The 17743-nt window shown below is 43.8% G+C and overlaps 1 protein-coding gene and 1 long non-coding RNA gene across 4 annotated transcripts in view; one reads left to right on the forward strand and one right to left on the reverse strand.

The window, feature by feature from the left end:
- The window catches only part of LOC130361212 (opsin-5-like), a 133028-nt gene that overhangs the window by 86798 nt on the left and 28487 nt on the right, over positions 1-17743 (forward strand). Inside the window, exon 1 of one of the 2 annotated variants that reach the window (XM_056563944.1) lies at positions 6175-6268. The exons of the other annotated variant lie outside the window; for it this stretch is intronic. Coding sequence (XP_056419919.1) covers positions 6196-6268 — 73 coding nt within the window. The 5' untranslated portion in view covers positions 6175-6195. Of the gene's footprint in view, positions 1-6174; positions 6269-17743 lie in introns of those variants that run through there. 2 annotated transcript variants of the gene reach the window in all.
- Positions 1-17743, reverse strand: part of LOC130361213 (uncharacterized) — a 43697-nt gene that overhangs the window by 5916 nt on the left and 20038 nt on the right. The window contains exons 2-3 of one of the 2 annotated variants that reach the window (XR_008890910.1): positions 10566-10701; positions 5883-6255 (exon numbers count right to left, since the gene is read on the reverse strand). This is a non-coding gene — a long non-coding RNA (uncharacterized LOC130361213). Of the gene's footprint in view, positions 1-5882; positions 6256-10559; positions 10702-17743 lie in introns of those variants that run through there. The other variant, XR_008890909.1, reaches the window with a different exon arrangement.

Consider the following 17743-nt stretch of genomic DNA (forward strand, 5'->3'; position numbering starts at 1 on the left):
CCTGTACTATCAATCAGTCCTGAAATGACTTTACTACTCACTGACATCTTACAGTTTCTGTAAGGGTCGGGCGAGCGGTACTTCCCGAAATCCCTCTCAAAAACCAAAGATGCGTGCCTATCGTACTGACACCTCATCAGCAAGGACTTCACTCTGGAGATATCCTCTTGGCTACCTCCAGTCGAGACAAGAAGCTCGAGTTTCCTCCTCAGACCCTGATACAGGCGATACCTGTTCAGGGACCTGAGGCTCGAGAGCTGGCGGAAGAACCCCGCAACCCGCTTCTTGAATATCTCCCACCACTCTGACTTACTACTACATAGGCCCAGTAAAGGTACCTGACTCTGAAGAAAATCCTCAAAGGACTGTCTTATCTCCGCTTCCTCCAGGAGGGACGAATTCAGCTTCCAATAACCTTTTCCCATCCGGGGGGTTTCTGAAACATTCAGGGAAAACAAAATCATACAGTGATCGGAGAACTCCACCTCAACCACGGACACTGCAGAAGAGACGGCTTCCTCCTTTAAATAAAACCTATCTATCCTAGACCTGCGACTACCTTGATGATAGGTGAAACCCGCGTGGCCCGAGGGGCTCCGGATGTGGGCATCCTCTAGGCGAGCTTCTCTAGCTATGCTAATCAGCGCCACACTATCGCAAGTCAGCGGACTATTGGAGCCTCTCCTATCTTGGGACCTCGTGACATTATTGAAGTCCCCTCCAAAGATCACCTGCCGACTCGTAAAAAGAAAGGGCTTAATCCTCATAAAGAGATCTTTACGGCCCCGCTTACTTTGCGGGGCGTATATGTTAATGAGCCGGAGCTCTTGTCCCTTCATGAAGACATCTAAGATCAGGCACCTCCCCATTTCTAATTCAATAACCCGTCGGCATTCAACAGGAGCGGTAAAAAGGACCGCCACCCCACTATACGGCTCAGCCGCAAGAGACCAGTGGGAGGGACCACGCCTCCACTCTCTTCTGGCTTTTACCAGAGAGGCTAGATCTGACAACCTGGTCTCCTGTAAAAAGAAAATGTCGGCTTCAACGCGGCCAAGAAAATCAAAGGCTGCGAATCTAGCCGTATCCGACTTTATGCTGGCACAATTAATAGATGCCAGCGTCAATGGGGTGAGTGCCGCCATACAGGGTGATTAAATTAGACGGCCACACCCTTTACTTTTGTTTTCCCTTCTTTTTTGCCCCCTCATCCCCCGAAGAAGACGAGAGGGCAGGACCACTCTTGGATCTTTTTTTCGATTCAGATAGATCCATATTATCCCCGTCTCCGTCCGGCCCCGGTCTAGCCCTGCCCTCTGAGGAAGGTGCCTCAATAGGACAGGGCCCAGTTCCTCCCAGAGGCTCTTTCTCCCTAGGCACCCCGCCCTCACCCCCCCCAGCCAAGGAGGGGGAGGAGATGGTATCGAGGACGAGGTACCGGTTTGACAGGTCAACCAGAGGGGGGGCAGTCAGGCTTCCGTTTTGAACCTGGCCCGTAGTACAAGGAACAGAGGGCTCTGACCTCTTCTTTCTCCCTTTCCTTTTGCCCTTGTCTTTCTTTTTAGGCCTCTCCCCACTCTCCTCATCCACACTTTCATAGTGGGAGGAATCGGAAGGGTCGGCCATATTGCCTTCCTCTCTGTGAAGCCTCCTGATCTCCCCATCCAGCACATCCTCCTCCAGGGCTTCAGCGGTTACAGGGCCGCATTCAGGAGCAGAGGCCAGAGCTACCCCCGTCACCTGGGCACTCTCCAGCTCCCTACTCCTTCTACGATTTTCCTCCCGCCTTAGTTTGGCGGGGCCCTTTTTCCTCCTCACGAGCCCTGTTGCACCCCCATCCCTGCCCATACCCTCCCCGGCCGAGGCAACTTCACAGCTCTCCTCAGCCGGAGCGGCCGCTGCACGGGCGAAGGCGCTAGGACAACGGCTAAATGGGTGCCCAAGGACACCACACAGGTGGCACCGGATCTGCCTACAGGATGCGGCCAGATGTCCCACCCCACCACACAAAGCGCAGACCTGTACAGTACAGGCTGCACTAAAGTGGGTGGGGCTGCCACACCTGTGACAGACCTTAGGCTGCCCCTGGTAGAAGACCTGGATCCTATCACGTCCAAGGAAGGCGGCTGACGGAATGTGGGCAACCGTACTCCCTGAACGCTTGAGTTTGACGGAAAACGTCCAGGCCCCGGACCAGATCCCGTGCTCATCCAAGTTTTTCTTGGGCATGTCCGTCACATCCCCATACCGTCCGAGCCAGGTCATGATGTCATAACAAGAAAGTGACTCGTTACGGGTCAAAACGGTCACCTTCTTGACAGCATTCTGACGGGAAATCGCCTTTACGGCGAAATCCCGCCAGCCGGGCTCGTTTTTTGCCACTTCGTAATTCGACCAGAAGAGTTCGAGCCCCTCCGGCCGAACGAAACTGACGTCAAACTCAGACGATCCGTAGGGGTGAATCAGGGCAAAGATGTCACTCGCCCTGAATTCCATCTGAAGGAGGAGCTCAACCACTTTAGCGCGAGGTGGGCACGCATCCTCGCCCCTCCAAATCAGACGGACCACATTCCTACGGTTATTGTCCTGCCCGGTTGTCGGGAGGGACCAGACCACCTCCCCATTCCGCTCTCGGAAAGCCCCCAAACCGTGCCTCTCTATCCAGAAAGACAGGTCGACCTCACCCCTTCCCTCTACCTGGATCGACCTGTCACCCCTGCGTAGAGCCTCCAGGAGGCGCTGTTGCAAATGGCCCCCAGGGCCGGACGGAGACGGGGACCCCCCTGAACCCCCGGCAGCGACATTAGCATAGCTCCTGGGAGCAGTCACTGCCGGGGGGGCAGCCGGACCAGACCCAGAGCCAGAACCACTTACAACACCATTCACACCACAACTCTCAACCTCTTTATTTCCAGCCATACTATTACCACTCCCATCAACATTCACTCCACTGACACTCCCACATACACTCCTCTCACCCACAACACTACTACACCCATCAATATCACATCCTACATTCTTGTCCTGACTAACAAATTCTGGGCTGGCTGGGACTTGTAGTATGGCTGGCTTTAGTAAAGCCCTTTGTGCTGGCTTAGCCGCTGCTGGGGTCGACGCCGATGGCTTCTCCTTCATGGCTGCTATCACATCCTGATTCTGGGACTGCCCCACCGGGCGCACCCCAGCTCCTCCCACAGCGCCAGCACCTGCTTCACCCGACTTCACAGGCTCTGTGGATAATCCCGGCGCCCGGACACTCCCCCCCCTCACAGGGGAGTGCCTTGCAGTGCCGGTAATGCCCACAGTACTCGGGGAACCGCCCCCCGAGCACCCAGGGGCATAACTCGCGCTGCCCACCATGAGCCCATCCTGCCCCTCCCTACCAGCAGGATGGGCGGGCTTCACATCTATTGCGTCTGCAGCTTTTACTGACGCCATGCTGTATCCCCCATGCTGGCTCCGTTCCACCACAGAAACGGAGTCTGGCAGTTTAGAGGACCCAGCAGCCTGAACCAGCTTTGCAGCTGGCCCAGACTGCTGGAAAGGACGGAACACATAATGCACAGTTTCCTGGGTCTTCTGTTTTTTTGCCTTTCTTTTTACTAATGTGTCATCACACTGGTCATCACCAAATGTAAAATTCTGGAGGTGGGCTGGGGACTCCTGCATCACTATAGCCCTCAGCAATCCCCCAGCCTCACTCTCCACATCATCATCCTCACTATCGCTTAGCGGTAGTGCCACCTGAGCCGGCTCTATGTAGCTGTCCTGAGTCTTAGTGGTCTGGGTGTCACAGGGAGTAGGGTCAGGCAATACATCATCCTCCACAACCTGTACACTTTCCTCCAACTTCTTCTCCTCCACCTCCTCCTCCTTTACACCAACACCACCATCCTCTCTTTCTTCACCGCCACTACTCTCCCCATCATCCACCTCCACCTTACCTGGGGATTTCATGGCGGCAAACCGATCCCGGTTCTCCATCTTCTCCCTGAAGAGACCGCTTCCCTCCAGGATCTCTGCTCTCCTCTCCTCCATCTTTGCAATGTCTTTCTTCAGGGCTGCAATCCTCTTTTTCTGTTCCAGTTTATTCTTTTTGGACCCAGAGCATGCCAGATTCTGGGCTCCACGCAGGTCCTCTCTCATCAACCTAAGCTCCCTACCGCAGCGGTCGTATTCCGCAAACCGTGCGGTCATGCGGGAGCAGTAGGTCTCGCTGGATTCTTCGGGCCCTCTCTCAGCCCACAACTCAATACTTTGCCTCCTCGCCTTCCTTCCACTGGATCTCTGGCTGGCACCCATTGCCGGAGGAGCCGAGCCTGCATTGCTGCAGACTCTGCCAGATCTTCTTCCTCCGGCCGGAAAAATGGCTGTCGCTGTTTTCTCTCCACCCCCCGCCAGCCTGGAAGAACGGGGAGTGGAGGCCAGGGGCTCCATGCAGGGAAAACTCTCCCAAGGAGCCTGCCACACCCCTGGGAAAGGTTGGTGAATCACCTGCTCTGCCTCTGGAACTCTGGAGAAACACAAAAAGGGACACACCCAAAGCTGCTTCACACACAACTGCTCCTGGCTACTGTGTTCCACAGGAAGCGCTCTCTGCTGACACCTCTGTCTGTGTCCGGAACTGTCTTGACAGTTTGGTCCTGCTCTGGACAGTTCCTGACATGGACAGAGGTGTCAGCAGAGAGCACTGTGGTCATACAGAAAATAACTACTCCACTTCCTCTGTAGTATTCAGCAGCTGATAAGTACTGGAAGGATTAAGAATTTTAAATAGAAATAATTTACAAATATGTTTAACTTTCGGGCACCAGTTGATTTAAAAAAAACTGTTTTCCACTGGAGTACCTCTTTAAAGGGACATTTTTTTTTTTTATCTACTGGTGCCAGAAAGTTAAACAGATTTGTAAATTACTTCTATTAAAAATCTTTACCCTTCCAGTACTTATTAGCAGCTGTATGCTAGAGAGAAAATTCTTTTCTTTTTGCATTTCTTTTTTTGTCTTGTCTACACTGCTCTCTGCTGACACCTGATGGCCGTATCAGGAACTGTCCAGAGCAGGAGAAAATCCCCATAGCAAACCTATGCTGCACGGACAGAGGTGTCAGTAGAGAGCGCTGTGGACAAGACAAAAAAGAAATTCAAAACAAATAGAATTTCCTCTGTAGCAGACAGCAGCTAATAAGTACTGAAAAGATTGAGATTTTTTAATAGAAGTAATTTACAATAAATAAAAGTTTTCCACTGGAGTACCCCTTTAAGGTACTAAATGTCATAACATATCAAACATATGCAAAACGGTAGTCTTCCTAATATCTGTGTTGTAGGGGGATATGATGATTTAAAGGGGTATTTTATTTGACTATGCTACAGGAGCTGTAAAGTTAGTGTAGTTCCTAATATAGTTTCTGTACCTGTGTGTGACGGTTTTCTCACAATTCTTCTGTGATTTTCACCCCAATATTTATTTTTACCAGCATACAAAATGACTGTTGTCTCAGATTTTTCCCAGGTTACAATGTGGCCGAGACCTGACATCACTAGTCAGCTGATGACAGGGAGCCTGTCTGCTTCAATGGGTGGAGCGATTGCTTGGTGGGAGAGAGATTAATCTGCAACTAATGTAACAGCTGTAGGCACCCTGATTGAAAACCACAGGTCTTTTGTTTCAATGGGTGGGGTGGCTGATGTGTAAGAGGGAGGAAAATGGCATTGTGGGATTTGTAGTCAAAAAAACATAAGTCAAACGGGAAATACAAGTTCACAAAAAACTAGCCACAGTGTTATGGTAATCTCACAACATAGCCATTTAGCCCCAAGACAAGCGCAGATCCTTCCTAAGCCTGTCCATTACTGTCTGCCAGGTACGTACTAAAATCACCTTATGCTGGAGAACCCCTTTAAGCCTGCCAAGACTGCTTTGTATGGATAGGAGTCGTAGTACCACACTGGATGTGGTGTAATTGGGCGCTTTAGCTCCGCCAGTAGTCATGGTGGGGGCAGCTCCTCATTCTTCTGGTCTACTCCTCCTCTTATAGTAGCTTCATTCTTGCAGTCAGTATACAGTCACATCTCCAGCCTCCAGTCTCTGCACATCCTTACTGTCCTCCTCCAGGCTCTCATCACACACAGCCCAGGACCATGAATACATTCCCATAGCAAATGGCTTAAAGTTTCCTTATTCAGCCTGTAGGATGGAGGACAAGTATGTTTCTACCTTACATCCTCTGGTGGATTATGGGGCTGGCATCTTCCTGTTAATTGTAGGTAAGTGAGTTTGTTATATATGGGATAGGTCTATACATAGAGGAGCATTCACTTCCAAGACTGTAAAACACTCTATGGCATTGTTAGTAGTACTAGGATTACATTATTATTGTTATTATTATTATTATTATTATTATTGTTATTATTGTTATTATTATTGTTGTTGTTGTTGTTCGGATGTTAGTATTTTAATCTGAATATAATTTTCACCCATATGATTGTTATGATTATTTTATTATTTTTCTTTTTAATTATTGTTTTTATTTTTATTTTTTTCTTAAAAAAGATCATTTAATAATGTAAATATCAAATGTAATCATATTGAATAATCATTTTATAACATCTTATTTGTATCTATCAATTATTTATTTAAGATCTACCTTTCTTTTCTATCTATCTAGTAATCCAGAAAGTAGCAGCGCACAAAAAATCTGATAAAAAAAAAAGTTGTTTTTATTCCATTATTTCAGTGCAAAAATCAGGAGACGCTCTACTGATTTTTGCACTGGAATAATGGAATAAATACACCTTTTTTATCACATTTTTTGTGTGCTGCTACTTTCTGGATTACTACTACAAGTGGAGCCCTAACCCAGGCACCCGCATAGCGTGTACCTATTACGGAATACTTCTGAGGTTGTGCTGCTCTCCTTGGATCTATCTATCTATCTATCTCATATCTATCTATCTATCTATCTATCTCATATCTATCTCATATCTATCTATCTCATATCTATCTATCTATCTATCTATCTCATATCTATCTATCTATCTATCTATCTATCTCATATCTATCTATCTATCTCATATCTATCTCATATCTATCTATCTATCTCATATCTATCTCATATCTATCTATCTATCTCATATCTATCTATCTATCTATCTATATCATATCTATCTATCTATCTCATATCTATCTATCTATCTATCTAATATCTATCTATCTCATATATATCTATCTATCTCATATCTATCTATCTCATATCTATCTCATATCTATCTATCTATCTCATATCTATCTATCTATCTATCTATCTCATATCTATCTATCTCATATCTATCTATCTCATATCTATCTATCGATCTATCTCATATCTATCTATCTATCTATATCATATTTATCTCATATCTATCTATCTATCTACCTATCTATCTCATATCTATCTATCTATCTATCTATCTCATATCTATCTATCTATCTCATATCTATCTCATATCTATCTCATATCTATCTATCTATCTATCTATCTATCTATCTATCTCATATCTATCTCATATCTATCTATCTATCTCATATCTATCTATCTCATATCTATCTATCTCATATCTATCTATCTATATCATATTTATCTCATATTTATCTATCTATCTATCTACCTATCTATCTCATATCTATCTATCTATCTCATATCTATCTATCTATCTATCTATCTATCTATCTCATATCTATCTATCTTATATCTATCTATCTATCTATCTCATATCTATCTATCTATCTATCTCATATCTATCTATCTCATATCTATCTATCTATCTATCTATATCATATTTATCTCATATTTATCTATCTATCTATCTACCTATCTATCTCATATCTATCTATCTCATATCTATCTATCTATCTCATATCTATCTATCTATCTTATATCTATCTATCCCTCTCTCTATAAATCACTTGGAAATTTAGGTTCCTATTTTGTTTCTATTCACCTCTGAATCCTCCTGTTTTAACAAGTTATGAATTAGAGACCCCGACTATTAGCTGACATTACATCACTCACACACGTCACCCAACTTTCCACAGGCCCTGTATGGCATATGCTGATACATTGTATAACAAATCAGTTTTCATATCATCCATTGTATGTAGAAAGCTAAGGCTAGGTTCACACAGCCGGTTACTTCCGTCCCGCTTTTCTCCCGTCACTGCCTCCTAACAGACAATACTACTAACGGATGCAAACTGATGACATTCTGTGGAATCCTTTTGCATCCCTTTTTCATCCGTTAGTATGAAAAGTCAGCCACCTACAGACTCCAGCAGCAAGGACTACTACTACTCTCATCATGGAACAGACTTGTTTCCATGATGGGAGTAGTAGTTCCCTGGCTGCAGGAGTCTGCAGACAGCTGGGGAGGCTACCTTAGTGTTTGTACTACTACACCCATCATGGAACAGAGTCTGTTCCATGATGGGGGTTGTAGTACAGGGGCTGAGGGATTGATTGCACTGGGTTTCACTTCTGAGACCCAATGTGATCAGAAGTTATAAAGCAGGGGAGCGGACGGTATGGTCCGCAACCCTGAGATGTATCGTGTGTTTTAACTCTCATTTTTAAATCCCCCGTGGGGAGCCCTGAATAGCTGGTACTGAGGAGCCATTCAGGGCTCTCCGCGGGGTTTTTAAAATGAACATTGTTTGTGGCAGCAGGGGCCATATCTATATTAAAAGCGCCATGGGGGGCAAGATATACAGCGCTGCAGGGGGGGCAGACATATAGCCTATATATCTAGCCCACCAGCGCATGTTTAATGTGCCCCCGCATTGCTAAATGTGAAAAGCTTTCTGTCAGCAGCCGGCCGGCCCCATGCTGCTGTTACAATACTTTTCATTCATAGCACTGCGGCGGCATGTGTATATAGATACGCTGGGGGCAGACATTTAGCGTTATATGCCCCCACATAGCTTCTATATATATATGCCCCCGCAGCGCTATATGTGAAAAGTATTGTATCACCAGCATCCGGCCGGCCATCTGCTGACAGAATACTTTTCCCATATAACGCTGCGGGGGCACATTATACATGTGCTGGTGGGCTAGATATATATATGCTGTATGTCTGCCCCCCTGCAGCGCTGTATATCTTGCCCCCCATGGGGCTTTTAATATAGATATGGCCCCCGCTGCCACTTACAATGTTCATTTTAAAAATACCGCCGGGAGCCCTGAATGGCTTCTCGGTACCGGCCATTCAGGGCTCCCCGCGGGGGATTTAAAAATGAAAGTTAAAACACACTATACATCGCAGGGTTGCAGACCATGCCGCCCGCTCCCCTGCTTAATAACTTCTGGTCGCATCGGGTCTCAGAAGTGAAACCCAGTGCGATCAATCCCTCAGCCCCTGTACTACAACCACCATCATGGAACAGAGTCTGTTCCATGATGGGGGTAGTAGTAAAAACACTAATGTAGTCTCCCCAGCCACCCACAGACTCCCGCAGCCAGGGAATTACTACTTAGTCTGTTCCATGATGGGAGTAGTAGTAGTCCCACAACACTGCAGGAGTCTGCTGATTTCACCTCCTCTGAGCATGCTCAGAAGTAATAACGGTCAGTATAAACCGGGGGTATGAACCGGACTGACATTAAAGGTTTATCCGTTTGCCATAGACTTTCAATGTTAAATTTAAAAGACCCGCTTTACATCCGTTATTTTTGAAAGCCCCAAAAATTCTGCATGGAACGTCTTTTAGCCGTCAAAAATAACGGGTTACAAACAGAATGGGTGCAAACGGGTGATAAAGGACTGTGAAAAAATCCCATTGAGATCAATGGGATCCATTTACAGCCCTTTGCAACCCGTTTGCAAAACTAGTAAACAGGTTGCATAACGGGCATTTTTTGACGGCGCAGGCGGCTGTGTGAACGAGCCCTAAGTAGTAGCCCAAATGGGCATTATTATAGTGAACAGACCCCTCTCTATAACTAACATATACTCTTATAGTGATCTTAAAGGGGTACTCCTGTGGAAATATATATATATTTTTTTTTTATCAACTGGTGCCATAAAGTTAAACAGATTTGTTAATTACTTCTATTAAAAAATCGTAATCCGTCCAGTACTTATTAGCTGCTGAATACAACAGAGGAAATGGTTTTCTTTTTGGAACACAGAGCTCTCTGCTGACATCATGACCACAGTGCTCTCTGTTGACATATCTGTCCATTTTAAGAACTATCCAGAGTAAAAGGAAATCCCCATAGCAAACATATGCTGCTCTGGACAGTTCCTAAAATGGACAGAGATGTCAGCAGAGAGCACTGTGGTTGTGATGTTAGCATAGAGCTCTGTGTTCCAAAGAGAAAAGAATTTCCTCTGTAGTATTCAGCAGCTAATAAGTACTGGAAGGATTAAGATTTTTTAATAGAAGTAATTTACAAATCTGTTTTAACTTTCTGGCACCAGTTGATTTAAAAAAAAAAAAAAGTTTTCCACCGGAGTACCCCTTTAAGATGACGCATAGCATGAGAGCAACTTGTCGTAAGTTCCTCTCTCTTCCTGGTACCTGCACCTCATTCTTCTGGAACGATCTCCCTATTCTCCAGCCTCTTGACCAGTGTTTCCCAACCAGGGTGCCTCCAGCTGTTGCAAAACTACAACTCCCAGCATGCCCGGACAGCCGAGGCATCAGGTGTCAGCAGAGAGCACTGTGGACAAGACAAAAAGAAATTCAAAAAGAAAATAATTTCCTCTGAAGCATACAGCTTCTAAAAAGTACTGGAAGGGTAAAGATTTTTAATAGAAGTCATTTACAAATCTGTTTAACTTTCTGGCACCAGTTGATTAAAAAAAAAATAATGTTTTCCACCGGAGTACTCCTTTTATTTTATTCTACCACGAAACGCACTCTTAAATGGAGTCCCATCACTTATTGGGAGAACAAAGGGTCAACTGAGCCACATGGATTTAAAGGGGTATTCTGGTGAAACACTATATATATGAACTGGCTCCAGAAATTTAAACAGATTAAAAAATCTTAATCCTACCAGTACTTAATAGCCGTTGAAGTTGAGTTGTTCTTTTCTGTCTAACAACAGTGCTCTCTGCTGACACCTCTGTCTGTCTCAGGAACTGTCCAGAGTAGGAGAGGTTTGCTGTGGGGATTTTCTCCTACTCTGGACAGTTCCTCCTGAGACAGACAGAAGTGTCAGCAGAGAGCAGAGTCGTCAGAAAAAAAAGAACAACTCAACTTCAGCAGCTTATAAGTACTGGTAGGATTAAACATTTTTGAATAGAAGTAATTTCATAAATCTGTTTAACTTTTTAGAGCCAGTTGATATGAAAAAAATAGTTTTTCGCTGGAATACCCCTTTAACACATGTACATCCATTTGTGATGTTCCCGTAACTGGCATCATCAGCTATGGGAACCCCATTCCCCCAATAAATGGTGGTCACAGAGGTTGGGATGAAATATTTATTTTATTCCGCCGAGAAAACCACTCATAAAGGGGGTCTCATCACTTATTGGGAGAACAAGGGGTCAACTGAGCCCCATGGACTTCACACATGTGCTGCATTTTTTCTCTCAACTCAGAAGGGCCCAAATCCTGGAGCCTCATCTATGGGAACCACATTCCGCCAATAAGTAAGGGGGTCCCAAAGGTGGGATCGGAAATGTATTTAATTCCTATGGAAAATCCCTACAACATGAAATTGCCAAATACACTGCATTATATGTAAAAACTCCCTCCTCACAGTCATGGGCACCCTAATCGCAACTGTATAAGGGGCATTAAACTTAAACTTTTGCGCCGATTAAGGAATAAAAAACATTTAGTTCCCCTTTAAAAAAAAGGACAAGCCCGACCCTTCCTCCCATACTGACAGCAACTCAGAGAAAAAACTATTGCCCGCACAGTATGCACATGCCCCAAAACAGTGTTTCCCAACCAGAGTGCCTCCAGCTGTTGCAAAACTACAACTACCAGCATGCCCGGACAGCCGTTGGCTGTCCGGGCATGCTGGTAGTTGTAGTTTTGCAACAGCTGGAGGCACTCTGGTTGGGAAACACTGCCCTAAAAGGTCCCTTCTAAGTTATATAAAATGTCCATAAAGAAGTATAGCGCTCCTTCACACCAGAGAACTTGTAAACATGAACGTATTAGCGCTAGACGGCACGCTCTTTGAAACACATGCTTCTAATTAAATGCATCTTATTGTGTACGTTCTGTTCTGTCTGCTTTTTCTGGAAAGAAAAAGAAAAAAAGCAGAAACATAGCGGGATACCATGCTTCTTGCCCCCAGCTTAAAGGGAACCTGTCGCATTGACAATAGTCTAGTTTCCAGACATGTTATAGAGCAGGAGGAGCTGAGCAGATGATATATACAATACAGTACAATCTGCAGGTATCATGTTATAGAGCAGGAGGAGCTGAGCAGATGATATATATACAATACAGAACAATCTGCAGGTATCATGTTATAGAGCAGGAGGAGCTGAGCAGATAATATATACAATACAAAACAATCTGCAGGTATCATGTTATAGAGCAGGAGGAGCTGAGCAGATGATATATACAATACAGTACAATCTGCAGGTATCATGTTATAGAGCAGGAGGAGCTGAGCAGATGATATATACAATACAGAACAATCTGCAGGTATCATGTTATAGAGCAGGAGGAGCTGAGCAGATATATATACAATACAGTACAATCTGCAGGTATCATGTTATAGAGCAGGAGGAGCTGAGCAGATGATATATACAGTACAGTACAATCTGCAGGTATCATGTTATAGAGCAGAAGGAGCTGAGCAAATGATATATACAATACAGTACAATCTGCAGGTATCATGTTATAGAGCAGGAGAGCTGAACAGATGATATATACAATAAAGTACAATCTGCAGGTATCATGTTATAGAGTAGGAGGAGCTGGGCAGATGATATATACAATACAGTACAATCTGCAGGTATCATGTTATAGAGCAAGAGGAGCTGGGCAGATTATATATACAATACAGTACAATCTGCAGGTATTATGTTATAGAGCAGGAGGAGCTGAGCAGATGATATATACAATACAGTACAATCTGTAGGTATTTTATAGAGCAGGAGGAGCTGAGCAGATGATATATACAATACAGTACAATCTGTAGGTATTTTATAGAGCAGGAGGAGCTGAGCAGATGATATATACAATACAGTACAATCTGCAGGTATCATGTTATAAAGCAGGAGGAGCTGAGCAGATTATATATACAATACAGTACAATCTGTAGGTATTTTATAGAGCAGGAGGAGCTGAGCAGATGATATATACAATACAGTACAATCTGCAGGTATCATGTTATAGAGCAGGAGGAGCTGAGCAGATGATATATACAGTACAGTACAATCTGCAGGTATAATGTTATAGAGCAGGAGGAGCTGAGTAGATTATATATACAATACAGTACAATCTGCAGGTATCATGTTATAGAGCAGGAGGAGCTGAGCAGATGATATATACAATACAGTACAATCTGCAGGTATCATGTTATAGAGCAGGAGGAGCTGGGCAGATTATATATACAATACAGTACAATCTGCAGGTATCATGTTATAGAGCAGGAGGAGCTGAGAAGATGATATATACAATAAAGTAAAATCTGCAGGTATCATGTTATAGAGCAGGAGGAGCTGAGCAGATGATAAACACAATACAGTACAATCTGCAGGTATCATGTTATAGAGCAGGAGGAGCTGAGCAGATGATATATACAATACAGTACAATCTGCAGGTATCATGTTATAGAGCAGGAGGAGCTGGGCAGATTATATATACAATACAGTACAATCTGCAGGTATCATGTTATAGAGCAGGAGGAGCTGAGCAGATGATATATACAATACAGTACAATCTGCAGGTATCATGTTATAGAGCAGGAGGAGCTGAGCAGATGATATATACAATAAAGTAAAATCTGCAGGTATCATGTTATAGAGCAGGAGGAGCTGAGCAGATGATAAACACAATACAGTACAATCTGCAGGTATCATGTTATAGAGCAGGAGGAGTTGAGCAGATGATATATACAATACTGTACAATCTGCAGGGATCATGTTATAGAGCAGGAGGAGCTGAGTAGATAATATATACAATACAGTACAATCTGCAGGTATCATGTTATAGAGTAGGAGGAGCTGAGCAGATGATATATACAATACAGTACAATCTGCAGGTATCATGTTATAGAGCAGGAGGAGCTGAGCAGATGATATATACAATACAGTACAATCTGCAGGTATCATGTTATAGAGCAGGAGGAGCAGAGCAGATGATATATACAATACAGTACAATCTGCAGGTAACATGTTATAGAGCAGAAGGAGCTGAGATTTTCCGGCCAGCATATCCTTATTCATAAACCCTACTCCACAGCAATAATAATTCTGGCATATCTTAAAGACTGAAAAGAACAGAGTGTCTCTTTAAATAATTGGTTACATTCTAAAAGCAGCACATGACATCTGTCACTGTTCACATGGTGAGCTGTTTCTGTGTTTGTATGTCCTTTTTTTTTTCACAACTTTTACATTTATTTAGTACGTAGAGTATATGGAGTGTGTTTATACAATATGTTTTTATTTTGTATAAAACATATTTGTATACCTGTGTGCATAGATAATGTGCTGCTTTTAGAAGTTAACAAATACTTTTATGATACAACCAGTTCATGTGACCTTGTATTTAAGAGAGATATTAATGCTGTGGACTATGAATAAGGCTATGCTTGCCGAAACATGTCAACCTCCCTCCATGCCCATGCGTATGTAAAATGGTCCTTTGTCCTGAAGTCCTGAAGGCCAAAATTGACTGTGTCCTTAAGGGGTTAAAGGGTTTTTCCAGCCAAACATTTATTTCATTAATGTGCCCTGGATGACAAATAAAACAATAAAAACTTTATCTTATCTTCTTCGCTCTCTCTCGTAGCCTCCGGTATCAGGATGCCCTATCTGTGGCCGGTGACTCTACTTTCCCTGGAGCTGCAGATTGTAGTGTCTACAGCTGGGGGACTGACAGTGCAACTCCACCAATCATTGGCTGAAGTGGGACTGCGGCCTGCGTCATGTCTGCAGCTGTGACCGGGGAAGCAGTCAGTGGAGACGGGCCGTCCTGATACTGGAACGACATGGGAGCTGAGAAAGGGGGATTAAACTGTGCTTTATTGGTCATCCTGGGCCATTAAAGGGGTTATCCATTATAAAGTGACTTTAGTACTTATCTGCTAGGCAGTAATGGACATGTTTAGGAAGGATTTGTGCTTATCTTGGGGGGTAAAGGCTGTGTTGTGAGTCCACCATAACACTGCTGCTTTCTTTTAGTGAAATGTTTTTTTTTTGTTGAAGTTCCCTCTCTCCAACTACAAGTCCCAGAATCGCTTGTTTGTAAGTGTGATCTCTTGTTTGCCACCCCACCAAATGCAGCACAGTTGAGTTGCCTTGCATGCTGTGCTGTAATTGAAGCTACAATTTCCTGCAGCCCTGAGGAGAACAATCTGTTTCCCACCCAGCGGTCGCTCTACTCATTGAAGCAGACAGGCTCTCTTTGAACACCTGACTAGTGATGTAATTTTTCTGGCTGCACTGCAACCTGGGAAAACCTGATACAAAAGTCATTTTGTATGTTGTGAAAAATAAATATTGGGGCAAAGATCACATAAGAATTGCGGGACCAAACATCAAACACAGGTACAGACACTATACTATGAACTAGACTAACTCTACAGCCTCTGCTGTAAAATAAAAAAAATCCTGGCATACACCGTTAATACCCCATTTAGCCACGCCCCTAAACACACCAGAAACTTACCCAAGTGCTCCCAGACTACTTCTTTACTTAACAAGTATTCTCTCACTTCCATGTGGGAAGTTGTAGTTTTGCAACAACTGAAGGCAACCTGGTTGGGAATCACTGATATAAACCCTTATACAACAACAATGACATAGGCCTCATACATTAGCCCTGATACAGACCCTCATACATTAGCCCTGATGTAGACCCTCATACATTAGCCCTGATATAGACCCTCATACATTAGCCCTGATACAGACCCTCATACATTAGCCCTGATATAGACCCTCATACATTAGACCTGATATAGACCATCATACATTAGACCTGATATAGACCCTCATACATTAGCCCTGATACAGACCCTCATACATTAGACCTGATATAGACCCTCATATATTAGCCCTGATGTAGACCCTCATACATTAGTCCTGATATAGACCCTCATACATTAGCCCTGATATAGACCCTCATACATTAGCCCTGATATAGACCCTCATACATTAGACCTGATATAGACCCTCATACATTAGCCCTGATGTAGACCATCATATATTAGACCTGATATAGACCCTCATACATTAGACCTGATATAGACCCTCATACATCAGCCCTGATATAGATATTCATACATTATCCCTGATATAGACCCTCATACATTAGACCTGATATAGACCCTCATACATTAGCCCTGATACAGACCCTCATATATTAGCCCTGATATAGACCCTCATACATTAGCCCTGATATAGACCCTCATACATTAGCCCTGATATTGACCCTCATACATTAGCCCTGATGTAGACCCTCATACATTAGCCCTGATATAGATCCTCATACATCAGCCCTGATATAGACCATCATACATTAGACCTGATATAGACCCTCATACAATAACCCTGATATAGACCCTCATACATTAGCCCTGATGTAGACCCTCATACATTAGCCCTGATATAGACCCTCATACATTAGCCCTGATATAGATCCTCATACATCAGCCCTGATATAGACCCTCATACATTATCCCTGATATAGACCCTCATACAATAACCCTGATATAGACCCTCATACATTAGCCCTGATATAGACCCTCATACATTAGCCCTGATATAGACCCTCATACATTAGCCCTGATATAGACCCTCATACATTAGACCTGATATAGACCCTCATACATTAGACCTGAAATTTACCCTCATACATTAGCCCTGATATAGACCTTCATACATTAGCCCTGATATAGACCCTCATACATTAGCACTGATATAGACCCTCATACATCAGCCCTGATATAGACCCTCATACATCAGCCCTGATATAGACCCTCAAACATTATCCCTGATATAGACCCTCATACATTAGCCCTGATATAGACCCTCATACATTAGCCCTGATATTTACCCTCATACATCAGCCCTGATATAGACCCTCATACATCAGCACTGATATAGACCCTCATACATTATCCCTGATATAGACCCTCATACATTAGCCCTGATATAGACCCTCATACATTAGACCTGATATAGACCCTCATACATTAGACCTGAAATTTACCCTCATACATTAGCCCTGATATAGACCTTCATACATTAGCCCTGATATAGACCCTCATACATTAGCACTGAAATAGACCCTCATACATCAGCCCTGATATAGACCCTCAAACATTATCCCTGATATAGACCCTCATACATTAGCCCTGATATAGACCCTCATACATTAGCCCTGATATTTACCCTCATACATCAGCCCTGATATAGACCCTCATACATCAGCACTGATATAGACCCTCATACATTAGCCCTGATATTTACCCTCATAAATCAGCACTGATTTAGACCCTCATACATCAGCCCTGATATAGACCCTCAAACATTATCTCTGATATAGACCCTCATACATTA

The sequence above is a fragment of the Hyla sarda genome, chromosome 3, assembly GCF_029499605.1.
Source record: "Hyla sarda isolate aHylSar1 chromosome 3, aHylSar1.hap1, whole genome shotgun sequence".
NCBI classification, from domain to species: Eukaryota; Metazoa; Chordata; class Amphibia; order Anura; family Hylidae; genus Hyla; species Hyla sarda.